This window comes from Myodes glareolus, chromosome 2, assembly GCF_982192425.1.
Source record: "Myodes glareolus chromosome 2, mMyoGla1.1, whole genome shotgun sequence".
Lineage (NCBI taxonomy): Eukaryota > Metazoa > Chordata > Mammalia > Rodentia > Cricetidae > Myodes > Myodes glareolus.
The window spans coordinates 80,094,378-80,122,245 of record NC_142027.1 but is presented as its reverse complement, the minus strand read 5'-3'; the positions used below and the strand labels follow the sequence as shown (position 1 = coordinate 80,122,245).

At 46.8% G+C, this 27,868-nt stretch overlaps 2 protein-coding genes across 6 annotated transcripts in view; both read left to right on the top strand.

Annotated features, from left to right (window-relative positions):
- Positions 1–15,390, top strand: part of Ece2 (endothelin converting enzyme 2) — a 40,461-nt gene extending 25,071 nt beyond the window's left edge. For 4 of the 5 annotated variants that reach the window (XM_048453784.3, XM_085685324.2, XM_048453782.3 and 1 more), the window contains 12 exons: positions 1,610–1,798; positions 2,565–2,707; positions 3,070–3,184; positions 4,641–4,751; positions 6,341–6,439; positions 6,539–6,616; positions 7,361–7,464; positions 7,636–7,746; positions 7,871–7,938; positions 8,102–8,292; positions 8,379–8,474; positions 9,120–9,993. In XM_048453784.3, the coding sequence (XP_048309741.3) occupies positions 1,610–1,798; positions 2,565–2,707; positions 3,070–3,184; positions 4,641–4,751; positions 6,341–6,439; positions 6,539–6,616; positions 7,361–7,464; positions 7,636–7,746; positions 7,871–7,938; positions 8,102–8,292; positions 8,379–8,474; positions 9,120–9,296 (1,482 nt within the window). In that variant the 3' untranslated portion in view covers positions 9,297–9,993. Of the gene's footprint in view, positions 1–1,609; positions 1,799–2,564; positions 2,708–3,069; positions 3,185–4,640; positions 4,752–6,340; positions 6,440–6,538; positions 6,617–7,360; positions 7,465–7,635; positions 7,747–7,870; positions 7,939–8,101; positions 8,293–8,378; positions 8,475–9,119; positions 9,994–15,168 lie in introns of those variants that run through there. The other variant, XM_085685323.2, reaches the window with a different exon arrangement.
- A 62-nt stretch (positions 15,391–15,452) lies between these two features.
- Psmd2 (proteasome 26S subunit ubiquitin receptor, non-ATPase 2) lies at positions 15,453–26,873 on the top strand. Its single transcript, XM_048453778.3, has 21 exons — positions 15,453–15,624; positions 16,023–16,079; positions 16,363–16,527; positions 18,092–18,213; positions 18,360–18,584; positions 18,854–19,012; positions 19,163–19,307; positions 19,454–19,514; positions 19,923–20,069; positions 20,191–20,297; positions 21,049–21,176; positions 21,469–21,556; positions 23,103–23,265; positions 23,384–23,485; positions 23,667–23,812; positions 24,064–24,147; positions 25,268–25,436; positions 25,516–25,610; positions 25,738–25,864; positions 26,256–26,374; positions 26,536–26,873. The coding sequence occupies exons 1-21, from the start codon at positions 15,490–15,492 to the stop codon at positions 26,716–26,718; spliced, it is 2,727 nt and encodes a 908-aa protein (XP_048309735.1). The 5' UTR covers positions 15,453–15,489; the 3' UTR covers positions 26,719–26,873.
- Positions 26,874–27,868: the final 995 nt, after the last annotated feature.

Genomic DNA, 27,868 nt, shown 5'->3' with positions numbered 1-27,868 from the left:
TCATTGGTTTCCATAGGCAGGAAGCTTCTTGCCATAACAGGGGAAGTCATAGTGCAATGGCTGAGATAGGATCAAAGCTAGGAGTGTGGAAGATTCAAGAAAGTCTCAGAAGCAAGCCTTAAACTGAGGTCAAGGACATAAGGAGAGAAAGGTTCACACACCAGATCCTTGACTGGGTTGACTATAGCCCCCTTAGAAGCTAGGCTAGGTGATAGATTGATTCCCTTCGGACACCAGCAGCAATAAAGAGAGTGGGGGAAAGGAGAGGTTTTGTAGGATAAAGAATGACTATTGCTGGGTGGTGGTGACGCACACCTTTAATCCCAGCACTCGGGAGGCAGAGGCAGGCGGATCTCTGTGAGTTCAAGGCCAGCCTAGTCTACAGAGGGAGTTCCAGGACAGCCAGGGCTACACAGAGAAACCCTGTCTCGAAAAGTCAAAAGAACAATAACAACAAAAGAGTGAATATCAGGGAATCAAAAACTTCTTCTTTCAGTGAAGAAAAGCAATGGCCTTTAGTCTTGAGTGAGCCCAGGGTGGGACTTCACTTCAGGAGTAGGAAGAAAGCCCAGCATGGTGGTGGATGCTGTAATTCTAGCACTTGAAAGCCGAGGTAGGAGAATTATGAGTTCAGAACCACTCTGGGCTACATGGTGAGATCCTGCCTTAAAAAGGAAGGAGAGGAGTCACAGAGGTGGCTGCTGGCCAGAGCTGATGATCTCTCTGCATGCTTTTCCCCTTTCCTCAACAAATACTGGGTGAACAACTGTCATAGGAAGACATTGTACTTGAACCCAAGATTCCAGTGGCGAACAAAGCCAACAGGCCTTGTCCCGATGGTGCCAGCCTGGCCTGAGGCAACCTGAGTTCATGCTGGGCCCAGGTCGTGCTCAGGCTTCCACACACTCTGACCTTGTCAGGTTAGGACCCTGATCGGAGTCCTTACCTCATCGCCTCAAGTTTCTTCCCTCTATGGAAATTGGAACTTGTATGGATTTTATGGAGTTGCTGTGAGGGTGTGGGGCAAGATACATTATATGCAAGTCCCTTAGCTATCTGGTCTGTGGATATATAATGTTCAGGATAAATATTCTGTGTCTGGGATTTTTCTCTCCCCTGGATACAGGGAGGATGAGAAAAGCACATTGGAGGCCTGTTAGGGCAAGAGGTAGAGGGGAGTCGAAGGGACAGACGCCCTGCAGGATGCATCCAACTGTTCAAGTAAAAGCACATGGCCCTGATGGACTGGGGCAATTTGAAGGGCGGTAGGAGATGAGAAGGCAAAGGACTATGGGAGTCCATCCGTTGGGTAAATATTTACAGGGACTAGTTCTGTGCTTGGTCCTGATCCAAGCTCTTGGGATTCAGTGGAGAACAGCTGACAAAATTTGAACAGTGTCCACTGAGGGAAATAGATGATAAACGCACAGGTAATTAAGTAAGTCAAAGTAGACAACGATCAGCAGCGGAACAGAAATTAAACAGAGCCACTAAGACTTCTGGAAAGTGCATTAAGCCAAAGAAATGGTGGCAAGCGGTGAGGGCCAGAGCAGACCTTAGGCTTGGGCAGGGCTTGCGGCTGATCTTAGGATGACTGGGGCCTTTGCAGGTGCTTACAGCCTACCTGGACTACATGGAGGAGCTGGGAGTGCTGCTGGGTGGACAGCCAGCCTCTACCCGGGAGCAGATGCAGCAAGTTCTGGAGCTGGAGATACAACTGGCTAACATCACTGTACCCCAGGACCAGCGGCGCGATGAAGAGAAGATCTATCACAAGATGAGCATCTCGGAGCTGCAGGTGGGCTAGGCAGGGAGCTAGAGACATTAGGGAGAGGGCAATCCTTGACAGAGACCACCCCGTTTCCTTATCCTCCCGAGGCAGTCAGTCCTTCCTGCTTCCTGATGTTGTGAGGTTTCCAGATGTGTATGGCTACCCTGGAAAGAAAGATGGTCAACATTTTAAGCCACCTCTCTCAAAGCCGTGCTTTAGTCTCTTTCCTGTTGTCCAGGCTTATAGAAAGAAATTGTATTTAAAAGTGTTTAGCCAGGCAGGCATGGTACTTCGCACCTATAAGCCCAACACTTGGGAGACTGAGGCAGGAGGATTTCTGTGCGTTCCAGGCCAAGCAAGCAAGGAAGCAAAGGGAAAAACAAATTGATGAGATACCTACAAAATAATCAGAATGTGTATGGAAGTTTCTCCCAATGCCCCTCCTGTACCAACCCTTTTGGTAATGAATTATGGAAAGACTGGGAAAGGAGATGCTAGAGAGAGGCCAGGTATGTGGGACGCGTTGGGGAAGTGGTGTTTTATCAACCAGCATGAAAATGTTTGAATTTCTGTGCCCAAGCCGAGTACCACACGTGGTGGCTTTCCTCGTATAATAAGTGGTTAGGCTCCCAGACTGCAGGGTATTCAGGTCTGGGAAAGCACTTATTGCAGGAAGGGGTCCCCAAGCAGCCAGTAACTGTTACTATGGCAATGGGAAGGCTGCCCAGGCTATAGTAAAATCAGTGGGAGCCCAGTGGGAAGGCAGGGAAGCCTGAAGAGTTTCCGCTTTCAGGCTCTAGCACCCTCCATGGACTGGCTCGAGTTCCTGTCTTTCTTGTTGTCGCCGCTGGAGCTGGGCGATTCTGAGCCCGTGGTGGTGTACGGGACTGAGTATTTACAACAGGTGTCGGAACTCATCAACCGCACAGAACCTAGGTGTGACTGGGGAGTGGGAGGGACTGGGGGGGGCGGCGGGGCGGGACTGGTAGTGGAGGGGACTCAGGGCTCTGGGGTTTTCTGGAAGGGCCAACCACAGTGAATTAGCACACAGACTGAGTGATCAGGCCCTGAACCTTCCAAACTTCAATCAGAATGTCTGTGGACTCTTCCCCTGGGCAGTTTCAGGGTATCCGTCTGTGACCTCTAGTCCCACACCTTGCTCCAAGCTGATTTCTGCAGGCACTTGTGTCCCAGAGTGCTCCTCTCAGGAGTCCCATAGCCCGCATGGTCCTGGGGACTGGCTGGGGAGTAGAAAGGGTTCCCCACATGTCTTTCCTTATCTTTTGGTATGGAAATAGCATCCTGAACAATTATCTGATTTGGAACCTGGTGCAGAAGACAACCTCAAGCCTCGACCAACGCTTTGAGTCTGCGCAGGAGAAGCTGCTGGAGACCCTCTATGGCACCAAGAAGGTGGGCTACCTGACTCTGCTTCCTTTCTGAACCGCCCTGGCTGGTGCTACCTGCTCACAGGGTGTCAGGAACAGTTCTTCATGGTACATGAGCACATGGTACGGAATCAAGCTATTGTAGTTTCCAGTCTAAGTTCCTTCGTATTTAAGCCTGGGGATGTGAGCAGGTTGCTGTGCTCCGTTTCCTCGCCTGTAACAGGAGTTAGCTTCCAGGCTGCTTAAGTGAATGTCGGCATGTGGTGTGTACAGGCATCAGGCTTCGATGATGAAGATGATCACGTGCTGGTCTTCGTTTTAAGAATCCTCATTAAGTATGGGGAGTAAAACTATAAACGAGTGCGTATATTCTGAGAGTATTAATTGTGCGTATTGAGTGAAAACCTCCTCTGTCTTATAAAGCCCGAGTTGGGAGAGGCACACTCTACGTGGGGAACGATGGAGGAGGTAGCAGGAACACTTTCTCAGATGCACTGTGAGGAATAAACTCCTGAGAAAGTGGGGGAGGAAGGCATGCCCGGCAAAAGAAACACATACGCAAATTCACAGAGGACAGGGTGCGTTTGCAGGGGTTCTGGTAGGAGCTTGAGAACAGGACTGCAGACTGAGTTTGGTAAGGTGGGCATGCGACATCCAAGGCAGTTATGTTAAGAAGTCTGACTGTGACAAGTGATGACAGGGTTACAGGACAGGAAAGTGGTGACAGGCCACACAAGAAATGACTAGGATGGTAACGAGTGGTAACTAGTGATGGACTGAATTGGGAGGGAAGCAATAAAGGGAGCTGGGATGATGTCCAGGCTTCAGGTGGACTGACGGCGTGGAAGCCCGAATTGTAGAATAGAGCAAAGATCCAGCAAGCTTGCTCCTGAACAACCAGGCAGTGGTGGCGCACACCTTCAATTTCAGCACTTGGGAGGCAGAGGCAGGTGGATCTCTATGAGTTTGAGACTGGCCTGGTCTATAGAGCAAGTTCCAGGATAGTTCAGGCTACACACAAAAAAAAAAAAAACCCTGTCTCAAAAAAACAAAACAAAACAAAAAGGATAGCTCAGAACAGCTGCTGAAGAGACTTGCCACCAAGTCTCGCGTGGTGGCTCCTTCAGGTTGTCTTCTGACCTCCGCATCTGGACCATGGTAGGCCAGAGTGTCCCCCACCCCAAATAAGTAAACATAATAAAAAAGAAACATCTGAAATCCATGGACGACAATTAGGAACATAGCCGGAGTGAGAACTGAGCATGGAGTGGGTGCCTTGCCTGTGTCTTTTCTGCTGAAGCTTTGCTTCTGGGCTCGGCGTAGTTTGAGATATTGCCATACTTGTCTCTGGAGTCTGGAGGAGAAATGGCACCGCAAGCGTCTGTTGCCCAGCTGAGAGGCCTAGCCCCAGAGAGGGAGGGAGGCCTTCAGACCAGAGGTCAGTGCTCACTCTGGGCACCCTGTTCCTTGTCCCTTTACAGTCCTGCACACCGAGGTGGCAGACCTGCATCTCCAATACAGATGATGCCCTTGGCTTCGCTCTGGGCTCGCTCTTTGTGAAGGCCACATTTGACCGACAAAGCAAGGAAATTGTGAGTCTTCAGGCTTCTAAAACTACCCTTTGATATGTTTAAAAGTCTGCTTTATATGTACATACATAGAAAACCCGGGAAAGGGGTTCACTAAACAGCAAATTGGGTGGAGAATTTCTTAGTTTTCTGTAATTGTGTGAATTATTATACTGGGCTTATGTTATCTATATAAATACCAAAAATGATGCTAAGAGATAATGGGTATGCTTAAATAGTAGACATTTGTGGGAGAGCTGTTTGTCGGAAGAAATGAAACACGTTGAAATGTTCAGCCATGGAGTGAAGGAGACATAAATAACAATAGGATGGAATAGGATTCCACTTTCATTTCTTAATTAATTTATTTTTATTTTATGTGAATTGGTGTTTTGCCTGAATGTATGTCTGGGCAAGGGTGTCAGATCTTGGAGTTACAGATTGTTGTTAGCTGCCATGTGGGTGCTGGGAATTGAACCTGGGCCCTCTGGTTGAGTAACCAGTGCTCCCAACCCCTGAGTCATCTTCCCAGCCCCGTGATTTTACTTTTAAACTGAAGATAAATTACTTTTTAATTTTTTTTCTTTGAGACAGGGTTTCTTTCTGTGGCTCTGGCTGTCTTGAAACTAAGTCTGTAGACCAGGCTGGACTTGAACTCAGAGATCCACCTGCCTCTGCCTCCCAAGTGCTGGGATTAAAGGCGTGCACCACCACTGCCTAGATAAAATTATTTTTAAAATTAAACAACTATACTTGGCTTTATTGTTTAGACTGATGGTGCCAGTATTGCATCTGAAGCCCTTACCATGCTTGACAAGTTTGTTCCCCACAAGCGAGAAACCCAACCTTGAGCTGAGGCTGGCCTGGTATTCACCACTGTAGGCCGGACTGGCCTCAAGCTTGTGTTGGTCCTTCTGTCTCTACCTCCATACCTGGTATAGAGATACATTTTATTTTTTTTTATTTTTTAATATTTATTTATTTATTATGTATACAATATTCTGTCTGTGTGTATGTCTGCAGACCAGAAGAGGGCACCAGACCTCATTACAGATGGTTGTGAGCCACCATGTGGTTGCCGGGAATTGAACTCAGGACCTTTGGAAGAGCAGGCAATGCTCTTAACCACTGAGCCATCTCTCCAGCCCCTGGTGATACATTTTAAAGCAGGACAAAAGTAGATTGCAAAAATATATACACATTGCATAACACTGCTCCATATTCTGTGTGACTTTCTGGGCTAGGAAAAACACTAGGAATAGCCAGACTATTAAAAGAAGATAGCTGAGGGGTGAGATTACAAACGTTTGGTTTTCTTCAATTTTCAACTGTACAACTTCTGTTCATGCATAACCAGATAAAGTTCAATGTAGTATATGAAGCTATAATACTAATTTATTTAACTGCCAACTCAAATGTTTATTTAATTAATTAGCAAAAAGCCATCCACAATAACAGTATTGTCACCTGCGGTACATCTCACCCTCCCTGCTGGGCAGCTTCTCTTCGTAATCCTGTGTCTCCTGGATAGACCCAGCTGGCACCTGAGGGTGGATGGGGAGCAGGGAGGCAGTAAGTACAGGGGGAGGCTGACCTACGACCCTCCCTCCCAGGCCGAGGGGATGATCAGCGAAATCCGGTCTGCATTTGAGGAGACCCTGGGAGAGCTGGTTTGGATGGATGAGAAGACTCGGCTGGCAGCCAAGGAGAAAGTGAGCCATGGCTGTGTCTGGGGCGCCATCTTGAGGTGGTAATAGACAATACAGTTTGGCTGGGCGCAGGGAGGGAAACCCTTAACATGATCTCTTCAGGCAGATGCCATCTATGATATGATTGGTTTCCCTGACTTCATCTTGGAGCCCAAAGAGCTGGATGATGTTTATGATGGGGTGAGTACCTTCGTTCCCAGAACTAACCTTCTTCAGAGTCATGGACCATTATTTCCTGGCCTCAGGAATCAAAGTTTAAGCACTCCTCAGCAGAGTAGACACAGTAATTAAATTGATTAAGTATGGGTTCTGTGCCAGACATGGGCCAGATGGTAATAAAATATAGCTTAATGAGTGTGGAGATCTGGAGAACATGATCATGTTTCTGCCGTGTAATCTTGGACAGGATGTCTTTGGGCCTCAGTTTCATCTGTAAAATGGGGCTTCGGTAGTACTCACAGGGTGATAAGAGCAAAAGAATGTATGTTAAAAACAATGTCAGGCAGTGGTGGAACACACCCTTAGTCTTAGAGGCAGGCAGGTCTCTTGAGTTCAAGCCCAGCCTGGTCTACACAGCAGGCTCCCAGACAGCCTGCACTACACAGAGAAACGCTGTATTAGGGAAGGGGGAAGCTGGGCATGGTGGTGGCCCATGCTTTTAATCCCAGCAGCACTCAGGAAGCAGTGAGTTCGAAATCTACCTGGTTCTCACAGCAAGTTCTAACAGTGATACTCTGTCTCAAAAAGGGTAACAAAAATCCAAAGCAGCACTGGAAACATAAGTACCTTTAACATACTGTCAGTTAGCCGTTTCCTTCCATTTTACAGTGGAGGAGACTGGGTTCCGCTTGGAAAGGTCCTGCTGGGACTCTCCCCTTCTCCAACATGTTGTCTCTCGCTTTCTTCCTTCCACTATTCCCACAGTATGAAGTCTCTGAAGACTCTTTTTTCCAAAACATGTTGAATCTGTACAACTTCTCTGCTAAGGTGATGGCTGACCAGCTCCGCAAACCTCCCAGCCGAGACCAGTGAGAATGGGCGGGCAGACAAGGGGCAGCTGGAGAGGTAGACCAGGGCTTCTGGGGGTGAGGAGAGGAGTGGCCCAAGGCCCTTGCAGGAGGCAGGCAGGGCAGGCCTGGGCTGTCGGGCTGGGCAGCATGAGGAGAGAAGGAACACCAGCCTCGATCTTCCTCCCCCAGGTGGAGCATGACGCCCCAGACTGTCAATGCTTACTATCTTCCAACCAAGAATGAAATCGTCTTCCCCGCTGGCATCCTGCAGGCCCCCTTCTATGCTCACAACCACCCAAAGTGTGTCTGGGGCAGAAGGGTCTGGGTGCCGGAGCCTGGCCCTGTGGGCAAATAGGGGGAGGAGCTGGAGGGGAACCAGGAGATGTTCCTGCCATGCCCTTATTCAACATTCCTCATGTACTAGGGCCTTGAACTTTGGTGGCATTGGCGTGGTGATGGGCCATGAGTTGACACATGCCTTTGATGACCAAGGTAGGGACTCAGTCTAGAATTTCCAGTGACTGCTGCAGGGATTTGGGATATTGGGGACAAGCCTTCGGGGTCCTGATGTCTTCTAGTCAGGGTTGGTTGGGGCATTTGATCCCCTGTGGATGAGTTGTCCTATTGATGGAATGAAAAGACGATTTCTTTGCAGGCCGTGAGTACGACAAAGAAGGGAATCTGCGTCCGTGGTGGCAGAATGAGTCACTGACGGCTTTCCAGAATCACACAGCCTGCATGGAAGAACAGTACAACCAGTACAAGGTCAACGGAGAGCGGCTCAACGGACTCCAGACCCTGGGGGAGAACATCGCCGATAACGGGGGCCTGAAGGCTGCTTACAATGTGAGTGGCCGAGGTCTCCCAGGCTGTGTAGAAGGGCGCTTGGGAAAGTGGGCAGGCGCTGGTGGACTTGCTTCTTCTTCCCCTAGGCTTACGAAGCATGGCTGAGGACTCATGGGGAAGAGCAGCAGCTGCCGGCTGTCGGGCTCACCAATCACCAGCTGTTCTTTGTGGGATTTGCCCAGGTATGGCCCCTTGTGTCTCCTATCCATTCCCTCCAAAGAATGCCATCAGAAGCAGAAGCTGGGGTTATGCAGGACAGGTGCTGGGAAGTGGGGCCACAGTTGCTGCGTGGGGAGTGCATTGAGAGGAAGCCTGGTGTGCGGAGCCCATGAAAATAGCCTGCAGCGATAGGTCTTCCACAGGATTGTATTTGAAAGGGAAGGGCCGCTGACTTCAGTGGAATGGATAGGAGCAAGCATTGGTCCCCTCCTATTACTATGGGGGAATGTGGAGAAACTGTAGTTTGGGAATACGAAATATCTTGTTCAGGGCCACCCAGGAATAAAATAAGAACCAGAGTTTTAGTGTCTAGGCAGGACCTGTTTCAAATACTTTGAACCACAGTAAGCAATCTTAAAGGGCTCAGCCTTCCCCCACAACCATGCCCATGCTGGGTTACCTACCCAGTGTCCAGGTGCTCTTTAGCGACTTCGAGGAAGTGAGGAGACATGTTGCCCTCCCTTGGAGCTGGCCAAGCCTCCTGCAGTGGCCCTGACAATTCCTGAGCTCACCAGCTGGACCAAGATGGCTCTGCTGTAGCTGCAGCTATGGCTTAATTCAGCTCCACACTAGACACCATATGTCCCCATGTCTGTCCTGGCCCGCAGGTGTGGTGCTCGGTCCGCACACCAGAGAGCTCTCACGAGGGGCTGGTGACCGACCCCCACAGCCCTGCCCGTTTCCGAGTGCTGGGCACTCTCTCCAACTCCCGTGACTTCCTTCGGCACTTCGGCTGCCCTGTCGGCTCCCCCATGAACCCAGGGCAGCTGTGTGAGGTGTGGTAGACCTGGGTTGGGAGAGAAATGGGCAACTGTGGCCAGGGACTGCGGCTTCCAAGTTAGGAGAAAGTAAAGATCAGTTGGTATGGTTGTCTCTCCACACCACAAGGGACATGAATCTAGTCCCCACCACCACCACCATATCGTGCCTCTGCTTTGGGGGCGCCAGTGCCTCTAGCAGAGATCCCCCCATTCACTGTGACGTCCTCTCATGCGTCACCCTGGAGGACGTCTAGGCAGAAGTGCCAGTTCCTTCAGAGAGGGTTCTGTCTCTTGGCTCCAAGCTTACTTAATTTAGGAACCAAGAGGCTAGGCTACGCCTGGGGCATGCCCACCTCTCCCCAGGCTTCCTCAGTACTGTATGGAAATGAGCTCAACTCCCTTCAACCCCACCCTCAGGCTCCCCCACCTATGTTCCTTGTGCTCCTCCTAGTACTGCTGCTCCCCTCAAGGACAGAGCAACTGAACTCAAGTGGAAGGCCAAGGGCTCTCGGGTGAGAGGAGAAATGTGTATGTACAGTTCGTGCCGGTTCCCTGTGTCTTAGGGCACGAGTCTTAGGCTTGGCCACTCGTCCCTGGGCCAAACAGAAGAGCAGATCTAGTAGGGAAAAGGAAAGTGTTTATTTTTGCAGGGAAGAGGGTGGGGAGGGCGCGGTCTTGGCTTTATAGGACCCTTTGCTAATAAATAGATCCATATCAGTCAGCCTGTCTCTTCCTTCAGTTCTCCCTTATTCATCCTCTCATCCGGTCAGTATTTGAGCAACTATGATGGTCTTAATTAGGGTTTCTGTTGCTGTGAAGAGACACCGTGACCACGCAACTCCTATAAAGGAAAACATTTCATTGGGGGTGGCTTACAGTTTCAGAGGTGTAGTTCATTATCATCATGGCAAGACATGGCGGCTTGCAGGCAGATGTGGTGCTAGAGAAGGAGCTGAGAGCTCTACATTTTGAGCAGAAGGCAACAGGAAGTGAACCGAGACACTGGGAGTGGGTTGAGGATATACGAAGTTTCAAAGCCCACCCCCCACAGTGACACACTTCCTCCAACAAGGCCACACCTCCTAATAGTGCCACTCCCCCAGGAGCTTGTGGTGGGGGCGCAATTACCGGCAAACTACCACAATACAGTAGTAATTCTTCTGATACTGACTTACTTGCAGAAATAGGGGACTGAGATTTGAAGTCCAAGGGAGGGACTTCAAGAGGAGCACAGTTGGGTCTGTTCCGTCACAGTACGTGCTCCACAGCTAAAAGGGTCTACAGCTCCCCACTGCCTCTGTGGCCATCCTGTCACTGAATCTGGGGAGTAGATGGTCAGGTCAGCTTGGTTTTTGTATTTTTAAGACAGGGTCTCATTATATAGCCCTGGTTGGCTTAGATCTCGCTCTGTAGATCAGGTTGGCTTTGAACCCCCAGCTTCTGTCTCCAAACCGCGGGGATTAAAGGTGTTTGCCATCTCACCCAACTTTTATTGTTCTTTAGATTTACTTTCGAATGATATATTGGCTCTCAGTAATTTGTGTCTCAGGCACTGGGGATAAAATGGTCTCTGTCCTTTGGGGACGCCGGCTATTTCACTTTCACACTCGCAAGCTCATGCCCCCCACAGCCACCGTTTTCTACCGGTGCTCTGCTCCCATGATGCAGACCTAGCCCCAACTCCATTACTGCAGCCAAAGAAATCTGAGTTGAAACGGGGGCTCTGATAATTATGACCTAAACCCATTAAGCCTCAGTTTCTTCATCTGTAAAATGAGAATGACAGCAAAACAGTGGAAAGAGTCCGATCACACACACGAGTCGGGGCTGAAGAGATGGCTCAGAGGTTAAGAGCAGTAGCTGCTCTTCCTGAGGTCGTGAGTTCAAGTCCCAGTAACCAATCACACACACGAATGCTCCTGGACGTGCAAGTAGGGGTGAGTTTGTCAGACTTGCAAGGAACAGAATGAGGGCTCGTTATAATTGCTTCTGGTGTCTCTGGTCTCTCGGATATGTCACGAATATGTACCCCACAACCTGTGTCCTACCCCAGTTTTTCAGTGGGCCAGGCTGTTCCCATATGGGGCCATGTCATGTTACCTGGACCTGCTAGCGGCTTACTGAAAGAGGGCAGAAGGAACAAGATGTCTTTTGAACTACTGAACCACACTGCTAGTTCCGAACCTCTAGGTTCAGCTACAGGGCAAAGTGTATTGGGAAGAGGAGAGCTTTCAATTCTGGAGAACTAGCTCTGGTGCCAGCTCTGTCGCCCACTAGCGTACGACACCAGGCAAGGCTCATTCCCTCTTCAGGTCTTGGTGTCTCAGCAGTCTGTAAAATAAGTGGACTAGGTAAGATTATTTCTGAGACCATTCAGCTTCAATGCCTTGAAAGGGAAATTCAACCCAGGCATAAGGATTTTAATCCCATCTCTTTGGGAGGCTGAGGCAGGAAGATGTCAGAGACCAGTCTGAATAACTTAGACCAGTCTGAATTATTTTAGACACTGTCTCAAAATAATGTCAAGGGCCTAAGGCTGTAGCTCAGTGGTAGACTGCTTGTCTAGCATGAATGAGGTTCTAGGTTCAGCTGCATACCGGGGGAAATGACTTTATGGGCTCTGCAACTTCCAGAACCAAAAGAAATACTAATAAATAATGTGTGGAACTTGGCTGTTGAGCATAGGGTAAGACTCACAATGTTAGAGCATACTGAAGCTTGGCAAGATAAAACTTTGCCTTCCATTGAGACCTGGATTAGGCCAAGTGTGGTATCACGCACCTGTAATGCCAGCACTTGGGAAGGGGCAGAAGCAGGTGGGTTTTTTGTTTGTTTGTTTTATTTTTGTGATTCCAGCCCAGCTACCTGGTGAGACCTTGTTTAAACATAACAAGACAAAAAACCTGATTGGGGCCAGTGAGATAGCCCAGTGGTTAACCTGAGTTTGAGCCACAGAACCCACATCTGGGTGGAAGAAGAAAACCGACTCCACAAAGATGTGCACTTTGACATGAATGCGTTCACGTCATCATAGGTCATAAGGTGGACGAAGAAGGATTAGAAGTTCAAGATCATCCTCGGCTAGAGATATGAACTTGAGGCCAGTCCTGTCTGACAAAGAGAAAACTCTTAAGTGCCTACAGCACCACTGTTAATCTTGTAAGTCAAATGCAGACATCTGTCTTCCAGCCAGATTCTTCAGGCTGAGTGGGACCATCAACACGCGTGCATTCCCATGCAACACAAGTCTCCTGGGCCAGGCACCTGTACAACCAGGTAGCTACAGGAAAGTTATGCCCAGTGAATCGAAGTTACCGCAGGGAGTACCTCTTTGTGGGGCACTCTGCAGGGACCTGGTTCCAGAGGTAAGGCAAAGTGAACCTCGGGTAGTAGATGTGATCTTTGCCTTAAGAACCCTGCCACTTTGATGAAAGATGGCTTCTGTTATATAGTCTGTTGTGTTTAGGCAGAAGAAAAAACGAACAATACTGAACCATCTGTACTATCCCATTGGATAACTCATCCCCAACCAAAATAAGGAAGCCTGCCAAGAAACATGATTTCACCTTGATGAAACTCTAGAAATACTACTAGAAGAGAGTACTTCTTAAAAATAAGCTCAATTTCAAAGGGCCTCCCGTGGTTCACCAGTGGAGAACCCTGACAGTTTTCTAATTCATTACTCTGGGCTCTAGGGAGAAACCCCAGATTCTTACTGTATAAAAAATAACCTAAAGACCAATGCAAAGCCAGTCATCTGTTAAATATTTATTAAGACCTTCTTCAAACCAGGCATTAGCTAGGTACTAAGGATACAAAGATTAGCCAGATACAGTTCCTTACCCTCCAGGAGCTCATAGTACAAGGTGTGAGAGATATGTGTTGAATGTATGGTGGATCTCAGAGGAGAGGCAAGGAAGGGAAAAAGAAGGGAGTATTGAGCTGGAGCTCAGAGGATGGTAGAATTTCCCAACTGGAAATAGAAGGACATTTCTTACAGATGGAATAACCACTCTGAAAGACAGTCAGTTTGGAGGGGTGGAGAATATTCAGGAATGTGAAATGGTTAGGATGATCAGAATATAAATAGAAGGGATATAATACAATTTCTACCTGGGTGGCAGTAATAAAAAAATGAATGAAACATCTGCTGTCATTCCTAAAGTTAGCAGTAAAAATCTCCACAAAACATCTGGCTGTCAGGAAAATATCACATACAGAAAATGGCAATCCTTGTTGGCTAGGTTTACAGTGCCTGGCATGAATTCCCTCCTATTGAGTGGTTCTCAAGTCCAATTAGGCGGTTGTTGGTTACCCCCAAATATAAATGACACTATTGCACCCCGGGAACTATCACACTGAGCTGGTCATTGTGGTTCATATACTTTACAGCTGGGCAGGACTGTTGATTGCTTTTCTCCTTGGCAGCTTGCACAGGACCTTCAGACACTAGGAGAGCTAGTACCCAGGGAGAAGGCTTCCAGGTTAGGTCCATCCAGTTCCTCCAAGTCCTGTTGGTGTTCTCACTAAGAAAACCTTACTACCTTCAAGCTCTAGGAGGCAACCAAGAATGACAGCACAGCTCATAGTTTTAGGAGTCTCCTGGACTCCCCTGACTTACTCTAAAGTTTTCTTATGCCTGGCACTGGGATTTTTGATAGATTGTTTATGGTACTTGTGGGGAGCATTATGTTAGACACTTTTTTTAAAGAAAAATTTCAACAGGGTAACAAACAAACAAACAAACAAAAAAGTGAGCCATCGTTCCTGGCTTAGACATTATTTAATGACTTATTTTGTTCTTTTTTAAAAAATTTTCTTTTATGTGCATTGGTGTTTTTCTGCATGTATGTCTTTGTGCGAGTATTGAGTTTCCTGGATCTTGAATTCTAGGCAACAGGAAACTGCCATGTGGATGCTGGAAATTGAACCCAGGTCTTCCGGAAGAGCAGCCAATGCTCTTAACTGCTATGAGTCATCTCTCCAGCCCCTCATTTTGTTCTTACAAGGGAAACATTTCATACTTCACATAGGTGAAAACAGGCTGAGTTTAGGTCACTTAACCAAACAACACAACTGGTACATGACAGAATCTGTTCTGTTTTGTTTTTTTGGTTCTTCACAACAGAGTTTAACTGTGTAACCTTGGGTGTCCTGGAATTCACTGTGTAGACCATGCTTGCCTCAAACTCACAGAGATCTGTTTGCCTCTGTCTCCTGAATGCCGGGACTAAAGGCAGGCACCACGTCTGGACAGAACTCAGTTTTAATATTTTCTAAAGCGTGAGTTCTCTCATCTTTCCAAGTTTTTATTTCAAAACAATTTATACCTACAAAAAAAAGTTGCAAAGTATTCCAACAACTTTTCATATAATCTTCATCTAAACTCATCCGCTGTTTGAAAACTGTTTTACGGCACAACATCCAATTCATCTCCAACGTATTGATATCTGCATATCTATATGTATATCTATATCTATACAAACAGTGTGTGTATTCCAAGATCTATGGTAGAAGTCATAGACACAGAACTGGTAGAAATTCGTGACAGAGAACTAAAGCAAACATAAAAATGTATGGACACCCTAAAGACAGAACAGGCAGAGTAACTACGGACTGTCCAATTTCTGACAAGAGGTTGGAGAAATCCTTGGGGGTGGACATAGACGGTTATGCCTAGAATGCAGCATGGAGTGCAAAAGTGACAGGTTTTAAAGACGAGCAGCAGCGGGGTGGCAGCTCATGTCTGCAAGCCAGCACTCCCGAGGCAGAGGCAGGACCTGAGGTTTAAAGCCATTCTCTGCTATATAGCGACCTTGAGGATACCCTGTGCTAATAAGTAAGCTTCAAGCAGCATCACTCATTCTCGAGGGGGGAATGTTGGTTACTATTCCAGATCGGTGTGAGGCCGTCGCACAGATCTCAGTCAAGAGTTCAAGAGTCTTTCCCGTTTGTTGCACCATGCATCCAGCTGAGGTGAATGAAGGTACGGGAAAGGAGAGCTAGGCATTTCCATTGAGCACTGAGTTCAGAGACACCGAAAGGCAACACTAGCGGTCCAAGCTGCAGGCCAGATCTGTAACTCCCCGCCTGCCTCAGGAGGCGGGGCCCGGAATCGACTGGGCGTTTCCGGTCCGGAGGACGAGGCGCGAGGCCGTCTGGGAAAAGGGGCGGTGCGAGTAGGTGCGCGCGCAGCAGGCCGGCAGTGGTGGTAGAGATGGAGGAGGGTGGACGAGACAAGACGCCGGTGCAGTCCCAACAACCCTCAGCGACGGCTCCCGCTGGCGCGGACGAGAAGTCCAGCGGCAAGGAGCGACGAGATGCCGGGGACAAAGACAAAGAGCAGGAGCTGGTGAGGCGCAGCTTCGTGAGCCCGGGGAGGAGGCTTTGGGCTGAGTCACCGCTCTACCTTGAAGGCCTCGGGCCCGACTCCCTACGACCCACCGCACCCGGGAGACACAGAATGGGGAGACCCTACCCTGACGCCCTCCTCATTACGCACTGCCAGCCCCTGCGGCCCTCACCACCACTTCGTGGGTCTTCGCCGTAATTTTCTAGAACGGCCTTCAAGGAGAGCCTGCCTGGCTAGACTGCCTTTTCAGCAGGGTTGTTTGGCTCCCTACTCCCGTTTCTTGTCCATCTGGCCCCTCCTGAGGCTACATTCACACTCTCCACCTGTCCTGGGGTGAATGGGAGGGGAATGTGGTTAGGTTTCTTTGGTTTAATGAGCTTCTTCCCCCAACCGTTCAGTCTGAGGAGGACAAACAACTTCAAGATGAACTGGAGATGCTTGTGGAGCGACTCGGGGTGAGTCAAGATTTGAACTGAGAGGGGAATGTATTCGGATGTTTCCCACTTGTTTGCTGTATTTCATTTGGAGGCAACAACTAGACATCGCATATAAGATAGCATGCTAATTTGAGGGCAAAGGGTTACAAAGGTTGTTTGAATGGAATCTTGAGTCTCAGGAAGTTTGCAGGAGTTGAGGGAGCAGTTATGTCTTTGAGCAAAGCATTGGTTAATTATGTCTGGGTTATGATGTGGAGGAATGTGGCTCCTTTTGGTCTGAACCCTGCCATCCCCTGATCAGGAAAAGGATACATCCCTGTACCGACCAGCTCTGGAGGAACTGAGAAGACAAATCCGTTCTTCTACAACTTCCATGACTTCAGTACCCAAACCTCTTAAATTTCTGCGTCCACACTATGGCAAACTGAAGGAAATCTATGAGAACATGGCCCCTGGGGAGAATAAGGTAATTCAGAATATGGTGGAAGTCTGTCCAGTTGAAGAATTCCTTTTTTTTTTTTTTTTTTTTTGAGACAGGGTTTCTGTGTAGCTCTGGCTGTTCAGGAATTCTGGAACTCACTCCATAAACCAGACTGACCTCAAACTCAGACTCACTGTGCTAACTAAACTGAGCTTGACTTTGTGGCATTCCTCCTCTTGCCTTAGGCTCTGGAGTACTGGCATCAGAGGCCTAGACCAGCGTGATGCCTGGCTTTCTTTCCTTTCTTTCGTTCTTTCTATTTTTTGTTATTTATTTTATGCGTGTGGGTGTTTTTGCCTGCGTGTGTGTGCAGTATGTGGATTCAGTGCCTGCAGAATCCAGAAGAGGATGTCAGATCCCTGAGTTACAGGCAGTGTTGAGCTGCCATGTGGGTCCTGGGAATAGAACCAGGGTCCTATGGAAGAGGAACTGGTGCTCTTAACTTCTGAGCCGTCTCTCCAGCCCCAGAAGTTTTTAATTCTAGTGGACTATTGAGTAGTCTCCTAATGAGCTTGCTTTTGTCCTTGACCTCCTACATCTCTCATAAAGCAGTTAGTTACTTGATTGAAATAGACCATGGATTCCCCCCCCCCCCCCCCCCCCCCCCGACAGGGTTTTTCTGTGTAGCCATAGCTGACCTGGAACTCACTCTGTAGACCAGGGTGACCTCAAACTCAGAGATCAATCTACCTCTGCTTTCTGAGTGCTGGAATTAAAGGCAAGCACCATCATTGCCAGACGGAAGATTTTATTAAAGATGTATTTTTACTCTATGTGGATGAGTGTTCTGCCTGCCTGTATGATGTATGTATTCTACCTGCATGTAGTGTCTGCAGGCCAGAAGCAGGAAACATCTCCTGGAACTGGAGTTGGACTATTGTGAACCCTTGTGTGGGTGCTGGGAACTGAACTCAGGTCCTCTGCAAGAGCAGCGTATTTTCTTCACTGTTGAGCCAGTTCTCCAGACCCCTAGATTATGGGTCTTTTTTTTTTTTTTAATAAACAAACTCTTTTTTGTTGTGGATTTTCCAAGACAGGGCTTCTCTGTGTAACAGTGCTGGCTGCCCTGGAACTTACTCTGTAGGCTGACCTCAAACTCAGAAATCTGCCAGCTTCTGCCTCCAGAGTACTGGGATTAAAAACACTCACCACCACCGCCTGGCTTATTAAAACCTTTTAATAGTTTACTATTAAAATAAAAATTTCTAGTTATGGTGGGTACTTCTGATCTCAACCATTTAGCATCTCTTGAGTGAGACCAAACTGGGCGATGTAATGAGAACCACTGTCTCTTTATCTTTCTCCAGTTCCCCGTTGTTTGTTGCCCTTCAGTTAGGTTGGCTTCAGCGGGAGCTAATAACACCAACAGGAAACACTTTAGGTTTTCTGTGAGGCTTAGCTTAGATCACATGGACATTTTCAGTATAGACACTAATATATAGTGAATTTTCTTGGTGAATTTTGGGGACAGTGACCTTGATTCTGAAATGTCACATACTGTTTTCCTTGGACTGCTGGCTTTGACCTTAAAAGATTGGTTTCCTTGCAGTGTTTTGCTGCTGACATCATCTCTGTTTTGGCCATGACCATGAGTGGCGAGCGTGAATGCCTCAAGTATCGGCTAGTGGGCTCCCAGGAGGAATTGGCATCGTGGGGTCATGAGTATGTCAGGTAAGATGTTTTCTTCTTGGTAGTGTGAAGGGACTTGGAGGCATAATTCTTTTGGTTTGGGGAAATATCAATGTATTGAATTTCCCAGACACTGAGTTCCTTGACTCCCAGGGACCTGCTTCCCTAATGATTGTGTGTGTCCATAGACATCTTGCAGGAGAAGTGGCTAAGGAGTGGCAAGAGCTGGATGATGCAGAGAAAGCACAACGGGAGCCATTGCTTACCTTGGTGAAGGAAATTGTCCCCTACAATATGGCTCATAATGCAGAGCATGAGGCTTGTGACCTGCTCATGGAAATTGAGCAGGTAGATATGCTGGAAAAGGACATAGATGAGAATGCATACTCAAAGGTCTGCCTGTATCTCACCAGGTAAGTGAGCATGGCAGAGGAGGGTAGCAGGCCTGCCTTCTTCAGCACTAGTCCATTCCTGTTCTCCCGGAGTGATCTTAAAGTCACCTAGTTACTTGGTGATGCCATGAATTTCTTGAGGACAGAAACTTTGTGTGTCTCCTTAGTATCTTAGAACATAGTACACTGTATTGTATATAGTAGGCATGGAGTATATATTTGGGTAAAGGAATATTAGATAAGTTAAATGAAAGACACTTTCTGAAATTTTATTACGTTTACTTTTGTAGTTGTGTGAATTATGTACCAGAACCTGAGAACTCTGCCCTACTGCGTTGTGCCTTGGGTGTGTTCCGAAAATTTAGCCGTTTCCCTGAAGCTCTGCGATTGGCATTGATGCTCAATGATATGGAACTGGTAGAAGACATTTTCACTTCCTGCAAAGATGTGTATGTAGAGAAGTTGGTAAAGAAATAGATACGTTTGTGCATGAGTGTGTGTGTGAAAATCAGAGACTTGACAGTTTCTGGGGAGAGCATGAGATGATTTTCTGCCCCATAGTAAGTGGGAATGAGCAGGTGTGGTGGCTCTCCCCACAGGGTGGTGCAGAAGCAGATGGCGTTCATGCTGGGTCGGCATGGAGTATTCCTGGAGTTGAGTGAAGATGTAGAGGAGTATGAAGACCTCACAGAGATCATGTCCAACGTGCAGCTCAATAGCAACTTCCTGGCCTTAGCTCGGGAGGTGAGAGTCTCTGCTCTCACCTGTCATTCTACCTCCTAAATACCTTTCACTAGACTCCTGGTTAAAGTTGCTATTCAGTTGGCTAGCAGGAGGGACATATTGGGGATTACTGGGAAGGCAGTTGTGACCCTCTGGCTTCTCTTTAGCTGGACATCATGGAGCCCAAGGTGCCTGATGACATCTACAAAACCCACCTAGAGAATAACAGTGAGTAGCTCTGTATGGGAATTGTTCCTGTTATATTGGGAGTAACGTCTTGACTAACCCACTTATAAAGAACTTCAAATTCTATTGAACTTTGTGTCCAGGTCACTGGTGGAGATGTAGACTAAGGGACTAACTTAATCAGACTGAATCTGGGCAGTGGTAGTGAATGCCTTTGATCCCAGCACCTGGGAGAGATAGAGGCAAACAAATCTCTGCGTTCAAGGCCAGCCTGCTGTACAGATCAAATTCCAGTTCAGCCAGGGCTACTCAGAGAAATCCTGTCTCGAAAAGACAAAACAAAACAACAATAACAACAACAACAACAACAACAACAAATTGAAGACTGCCTACCAAACTGTTCCTTTCGGGTCCTATGCTAAACTGCCTCTCCTTTCTCCCCTTGTACAGGGTTTGGTGGCAGTGGCTCTCAGGTGGATTCCGCCCGGATGAACCTGGCCTCCTCTTTTGTGAATGGCTTTGTGAATGCAGCCTTTGGTCAGGATAAACTGCTGACTGATGATGGCAACAAATGGCTGTACAAGAACAAGGACCATGGTATAATTGTCTCTTTTTGTCATGCAGTCAGGTGTTAACTGAGAAGAACCCACAGCAGTTTCTAGGGGAGCCATTTCTTTGGGTACTCCCTTCTAAAGCTGATGTTTTTTCCTTGTTATAGGGATGTTAAGTGCTGCTGCGTCCCTCGGCATGATTCTGCTGTGGGATGTGGATGGTGGCCTCACCCAGATTGACAAGTACCTGTACTCCTCTGAGGACTATATCAAGGTTAGTCCGCTCAAAATTTATTCATTGGGGACTTTTTCTTCTCATGTTCTAGTGCCTCCTTTTTATTGATGAGGTGTCTTAGTTACTTTCTATCTCTGGAAAGAGATACCACAACCAAGATTACTTACAAAGAATGAATTTTAGCTGGGCAGTAGTGGTACATGCCTTTAATCCCAGTACTCAGAAGGCAGAGACCGGTGGATCTCTGTGAGTTTGAGACCAGTCTGTTCTACAGAGCAGATTTCAGGACAGCCAAGGCTACACAGAGAAACCCTGTCTCTAAAAACAAACAAACAAAAAACAAAACAAGCAAAAAATAAACAAAAAAGAATCAAAGAAGAAGAAAGTATTTAGTTGGGGACTTGCTTATAGCTTCAGAGGGTCAGTCCATTACTATCATTGTGGGGAATATGACAGCAGGCAGGCAGGAATGGTGCTAGAGCAACAGCTGAAAGCTTACATCTTATCCTTGGAGACAAGAAGAGATATTGGGCCGGTTCAAAGCCCATCCCCGGTGACACACCTCCTCCAATAAGGCCACATCTCCTGATGCTACCCAGAAAAATTTCACCAACTAGGGACCAAGCATTTAAATATATGAGCCTATGGGGACCAGTCTCAATTCAAACCACCACATGAGGCATGCCCCGTTTTTTACTCCAGGTAAGGCAGGTGCCACAGAGAGGCCATGCTGCACACTTTTAGTTAAGAGGGAAGATAGCTTAATAAAGCATGTGCTTGCCCTTTGCAGTCGGGAGCCCTCCTTGCCTGTGGTATCGTGAACTCTGGGGTCCGAAATGAGTGTGACCCTGCTCTGGCACTGCTTTCAGATTATGTTCTCCATAACAGCAATACCATGAGACTTGGTTCCATCTTTGGGTAAGATTTCTTGCTGCTCTTCCATTATCTGTCTGTCTGTCTGTCTGTCTGTCTTCCATCTATCTATCTATCTATCTATCTCTGTCTATTTCTAAATTCTTGTGTTTCTTAGGCACCTTCTCTTTCTGCTAGTGCTCAGCTTAATACTCTATAGAGAAAATATTGCTAAAGACTGCCATGTGCCATTGAGTATCTGGCTCTTGGTGGATGTGTTGGTGACCAGTTCTACTTTTGTTCTTTTTTACTTTGTTCCTGAGTATATGTTGGGGACTTTAATCTCCTGACTCTGTAGACTAGGTTTGGCCTATGCTGGCTCCAATCGGGAAGACGTTCTAACACTGCTGCTGCCTGTGATGGGAGATTCCAAGTCCAGCATGGAGGTGAGTAATTTTCTAGCAGAAAAGGTAGAGGAGGTGTGTTGGGGTTAGGGAACACCTCAGTGCAATCTCTTAGAACTGCAATTTCAAGCTGTGTGTGATGGCACATGTCTGTTATCTCAGTGCTTGGGAGACTGAGGCAGGAAAATTTCTGTGAGTTCCAGGCCAGCCTGGGCTACAGAATAAATTGTGTATCAAGTGCTCTGTTACTCTTACCCCACCCCCACTCCCTCAAAAATGGGGAAAAGGACAGACTGGAATTTAGAGCCCCGATGAAACTTGGTGTTACGTTATATTGTACTGAGCCTCAGCTTTTGAAACCCCAGTCATGCCACGTAGTTGTAAGGAAGAGAAACTCTATGAAGTTAAGGGTGATGACTCTGCTGTCCAACTTTCTGTCGCTGTTAACAGAGTAACACATTGTGGTAGAAGACACTTGGTAGGGGCTGGAGGGGCAGTTCAGAGGTTGAGAGCACTGACTGCTCTTCCAGAGGTTCTGAGTTCAATTCCCAGCAACCAAATGGTGGCTGGTGCCACCATTCATCTGTGCTGAAATCTGGTGCCCTCTTCTGGCCTGCAAGCATACATGGAAGGAATGTTGTATATATAATAAATAAATCTTAAAAAAAAAAAAGACACATGGTGGAAGAAAACTATTCACTTTAGCGGTAAGCCAGAAGCAGAGGAAGGACCCAGGATCCTCCTTTCCCCACTATCCCTTCAAGGGAACACCCTAATGATTTCAAAGACTTCCTAATGAGCCCCACCCCTTAATTTCCACTACTTCCCAAGACTTTACATGCATAAGAGGTTCAGGCCTTGCATGTGGTTTGGAGAACATTTTAGATATGAGCCACAGCAGTGATTCTCACTTCTAGTCATTAGCTAACCTTAAATTTTCTTACTTATGCAGAGTCATTTTAGTGATAAATAATGTATGATTGCCAATGATTTTAGAGTAAAAAAATCCAAGATCAAATCTTGCTGTTTGTACTTGCAAGCAGAAGATATTGAGCAATTAACTCAATCTCTTTAGGCTTCATTTTTTTCCTATTACCTATTTTATGGAGTTGTAAGGACTAAGTGTATAGAGGTATGCAAAACTAGGGTTGTTGGGATTCCAGGCAAGCCTGATGACTTTGTGGTGGAAGGAGAGAACTGACTTGCAAATTGTTCTCTGACCTCACACATGTACTTTGTGTATGTGAATACTAAATAAGTAAATGTAATAAAATAGTATGCAAACAGCTTGGCACAGTGTCTGACATGTAGGTAAGTATTCACTGATTTTATAGAAATAATTACCCAGTATGATTAGAAAGAATAGCTTACAGTGGACCAGAAGAATTGGGTTTTGAATAAAGATACATAAGCAAGCATTTTAATACCTTATTGTGGTTGGGTATGGTGATATACATGTTGAATCCAGCACATACTGGGAGATCTCTGAGTTTCCAGGATATTCTAGTCTACATAGTGAGTTCCTGTCTCAAACAAAGAAAAGAAAAGGATATTTTACTGTGTATAATGCTGATTTTCTTACTTGTAGGTGGCAGGTGTGACGGCTCTAGCTTGTGGGATGATAGCTGTGGGATCCTGCAATGGGGATGTCACTTCCACCATCCTTCAGACCATCATGGAGAAATCGGAGACTGAGCTCAAGGATACCTATGCTCGTTGGCTTCCTCTTGGCCTGGGCCTTAACCACCTGGGTGAGGGAATGTTTATTTTATCAAAGGTCTGACAGTATTTGGACACAATTGGAGGGTTTATGCATCCGACTAAGCGGGATACAAACCAGTGTCCTTGAAGTCTTTGAATGTCCTCTAGGGAAGGGTGAAGCCATCGAGGCAATCCTGGCTGCACTGGAGGTTGTGTCGGAGCCATTCCGCAGTTTTGCGAACACTCTGGTGGATGTGTGTGCCTATGCAGGTTTGTGCCTCAGTTTCTCAGCATCTCCACTTTTCTCTTGACCTTTTCTTCTCAGGTTGTTTCTCCTTTGTCTTTCTTTTCTGCTCTTTAGATTTTTTTTTAAAGGTTTCTTGTATTTATAGAATATACTTTTTCTTGCTGTCTTCTCATTATTATCTCTTCACTCACTGCCCCATTGAAGGCTCTGGGAATGTCCTGAAGGTGCAGCAGCTCCTTCACATCTGTAGTGAGCACTTTGACTCCAAGGACAAGGAGGAGGACAAGGACAAGAAGGAGAAGAAGGACAAGGACAAGAAGGAAGCCCCTGCTGACATGGGAGCACATCAGGTGTGGGACCAAGAGGCACCCCGAGAAAAGATAAGCGTAGATAGGAGAGGTGGACCGGAGTTATCTTTGTTTTGGCCTCTGCTTCCTCCCCTAGGTACTGCCACATGACAGACTAGCAGGACTGAGTTTTGTCCATGAAGGGCAAGGTGTTCCTTACTGCATAGCTCTTCCTAGATGAGCCATGGGTCAAGTTTGGTGACTTGGTTTTTGTTCCTGGAACTTACTGGGTTTTTGTGCCTCTGGAATTGCAGGGAGTAGCTGTTCTGGGGATTGCACTTATTGCTATGGGGGAAGAGATCGGTGCAGAGATGGCACTACGAACCTTTGGTCACTTGGTGAGTAGCACAGAGTACACTAGAATATGGTGCGTGTGTGTGTTACTTGGGATTAAACCCAGAGCCTTAAGCATACATGATGTCTGAGTCACCACCACGGCACACCTTATCCCTGGCTAATTTTAACTTTGGTGGTTTAGAGTTCCTTGGTGGAGATTGGTGGAGAGCAAGTCCCTTTTGACCCATTAGCCTGTTTCTGTAATTGAACTTGGTTTGCCACACATACTCATATGTAAATGCCAAGAGGTGCCTAGACCTTGTCTAAGACAGGATCTCTGTCATAGTCAGTGTTCTGTTCCTGTGAAGACACACCATGGCCATGGCAGCTCTTGCAAAGGAAAGCATTTAAGTGGGTCTTGTGTACAGTTCAGGTTTAATCCATTATTAGCATGGTGGGAAGCATGGCAGCACTCAGGCAGACATGGTATTAAACAGTGGTTCTCAACATTCCTAATGCTACAATCCTCTTGTTAGGGTGACCCCAAGTATAAAAATGATTTTTGTTGCTACTTCATAACTAATCTTGCCTACTGTTATGAAGTATAATGTAAACATCTGTTTTCCAGTGGGCTTAGGTGACCCTGTAAAAGGGTCATTCAACCTCATAGGGATTGCAACCCACAGGTTGAGAACTTCAAGAATAGCTGAGAGTTCTACAACTGGATCTATAGGCAGCAGGCAGAGAGACTCTGGACCTGACATGGGCTTTTGAAACTACAAATCCCACCCCCAGTGAAACATTCTTCCAACAAGGCTACACCTACTCTAACAAGGCCACACCTCCTAATCTGTCTAGTATTGCCACTTCCTAACAACCAGCCACTCAAATATATGAGCCTATAAGGACCATTTCTATTCAAACCATCACAATCCCATACATTTCTCCTCTGAATACACCAGGCTATCTGGTCCAAGAGCTTCCAGAGCTGCTCTGTTTGCACACCTCTTCCTAATAGCATTGGGACTGAGGATGTCTATACTGCTTGTCTGCCTTTTCTAGTGGTCCTAGGCATTCAACCTCAGGTCTTCATGCAGACAGTTTTACCCATGGAGCTGCCTCAGCCCTGAGCTTGTTTTACCCTGTTCTCTGATGCCGTTATTTTGTTTCTTTTTTCACCAGCTGAGGTATGGGGAGCCCACCCTTAGACGTGCTGTACCTTTAGCACTGGCCCTAATCTCTGTTTCAAATCCTCGACTCAACATCCTGGATACTCTAAGCAAATTCTCTCATGATGCTGATCCAGAAGTTTCCTATAACTCCATTTTTGCCATGGGCATGGTGGGCAGTGGTAAGTACAGGAAAATCTTGAATAGACTGAAAGTTTGAAGGTTCTTTTTGTAAGTTTTGATAATGTTTCCTTTTTCTAGGTACCAATAATGCTCGTCTGGCTGCAATGTTGCGCCAGTTAGCCCAGTATCATGCCAAGGACCCCAATAACCTCTTCATGGTGCGCTTGGCACAGGTAAAGAATAGGAGTCTCCTTTATCTATTGTGGTAACAGCAGTACCTATTGGGACGTAGGATGGCCTGGGAGGGAAGGAAATATTTTTTTCTAAGCTTTGACTTCTCAACTTCTGTTTGTTTTGCAGGGTCTGACACATTTAGGGAAGGGCACACTGACCCTCTGCCCCTACCACAGTGATCGGCAGCTCATGAGTCAAGTAGCTGTGGCCGGTCTGCTCACTGTGCTTGTTTCCTTCTTGGATGTCCGAAACAGTGAGTTCCTGTTCCTGCTGCACATGTGCCTTGTGTCCTTAGCAGGGCCACCTTGGCAGTCAGGATCAAGATGCCAAGTTAGCTCTGTTTTTCTAGGTTCATTGGGCTTGTGGGAGGCCTCCTGAGACTTTAACTCCTCACACTTATGATCTGGCCCAAAAGATTTCAAGATGAATCTGTGCCTAAGTGACTAGAAAAAGTAATTTTCAGGATTAGGGATGTGAGCAAGGAAGGGTAGAAGCATCTTGGGCTAGGGATATGGCGTAGCATACAAAGAACAGAATTTTGTCTTAGTAGGTGAGTGGGTCAGGGCTGGGATAGATTCTTAAAGTTCAGGCCAGGCTTGCCCCAGTGTCTACAAGTCATTGTTCTTTGTGCTTTCTTCCCTCAGTTATTCTAGGCAAATCACACTATGTATTGTATGGGTTGGTGGCTGCCATGCAGCCCCGAATGCTGGTTACATTTGATGAGGAGCTGCGACCATTGCCAGTTTCTGTCCGTGTGGGTCAGGTGAGGAACTGGGTAGAAAAAGGAGGGCTGAGGTATACCATAGAAGATGGACAATGTATGTACAATCCTTTTTGATATGCTGGTGTGGACAATGAGGGGAATTGGGAATATTGTTTCTCTCTCTTCTGGAAACCCTTTACTTTAATTTTCTCATCCCACAGGCAGTGGATGTGGTGGGCCAGGCTGGAAAGCCTAAAACGATCACAGGGTTCCAGACACACACAACGCCAGTGTTGTTGGCCCATGGGGAACGGGCAGAATTGGCCACTGAGGAGTTTCTTCCCGTTACCCCCATTTTGGAAGGTTTTGTTATCCTCCGGAAGAATCCCAACTATGACCTTTAAGTGTCCACTAGAGACCCTGGGCTGCAACTGATTTTTAGCAGGCCAAGCTGCCTGTCAGGGGTGGATACTGTTCCAGATCTTTGGGGGAATTGTTACCTCTTGTTGTTTTGTTACTAAGTAAGATAACTTTGTTGAATAAAGACCTTTATCCCCAAGGTCACTGTCTATTTATTGGGTGTCATGGCCTGGAGTTAGACCAGAGAGTGGAGAGGATATGAGAAACCATTGTTCACAGTAACACTGAGCCCAAAAGAAACTAAGGTCATTAGTCCCTAAGAAGTTGATAGAGTTGATGTATTTTTATTTCGTTTCCTATGTAGACAACACTTGCTTCAAACTCAAGGGAATTGCCCGCCTTTGCGTCCAAGTGCCGTCTTTTAATATCTTAGTTTGGCCTTGAAATCTTGATACATCTGCCTCTACCTGAGGATGCTAAGATTACAGACTACGTTACCACATCCAACTTTAAAGAATCTTCTAGAAGATTCATCTGTTTGTTTTTGTGTGTAAACTCTTACTGCCAGCCTTTAAAGGACTTAGGATTGTGTGCACTCCTCCCTTAAAGCCCATCCTTTTCTGTCTTTGGGCTAAAGGTGCCTGAGAGTGCACAACCCCACTCTTTTCTCTCTTGACATGTGTGCCAAGAGGGATGTTTTTTTATCACCTATGATCCGTTTTGTGTTCTTCTTAGAAGGCTGCTTGAGTGATCTGGTCATGCTAGGATCTCTGGGTTGTGGTAGAAATTTGAAAGCTTGACTTTGACTGGCCATTTGGAGCCATAGGAAAGAGAAGTAGCCTCTTCCTGGGAAAGTTGTCACTATTGATGGGTAGTGTCCACTCTGGGTGTGGCTAGTACAAGTATAATCCACCACTCTGGGACCTGGTCCCCTGTGGACATGTGTGTCTGTTCTGGCAGTGGTATTAGCATATAGTTCTGCCAAATAGTCATAGGTAATGTTTACCTAGCACTTACCTTGAATTAATCTCTGAATAGTAGCTGGTACTAAATAGGTACTATAAATGTTGGGAGAATAACTGTTGTTTGTGTTTCTGAGACTACAGCAATTTCAGAGGTGAGTATAGACCTATATTTTCCTGAGAGGTTGATAACTTGCTCACAGTCACATGAGAGGTAGAGACCAGGATTGGG

What these genes read in the sequence shown, in the direction of transcription:
- Psmd2 (XM_048453778.3), top strand. Translation starts at nt 15,490, where the DNA reads ATGGAGGAGGGTGGACGAGACAAGACGCCGGTGCAGTCCCAACAACCC. An exon ending in AAGACAAAGAGCAGGAGCTG is followed by an intron (nt 15,625 to 16,022) that starts GTGAGGCGCAGC and finishes CCAACCGTTCAG; the next exon opens with TCTGAGGAGGACAAACAACT. An exon ending in CATGGGCATGGTGGGCAGTG is followed by an intron (nt 25,437 to 25,515) that starts GTAAGTACAGGA and finishes TCCTTTTTCTAG; the next exon opens with GTACCAATAATGCTCGTCTG.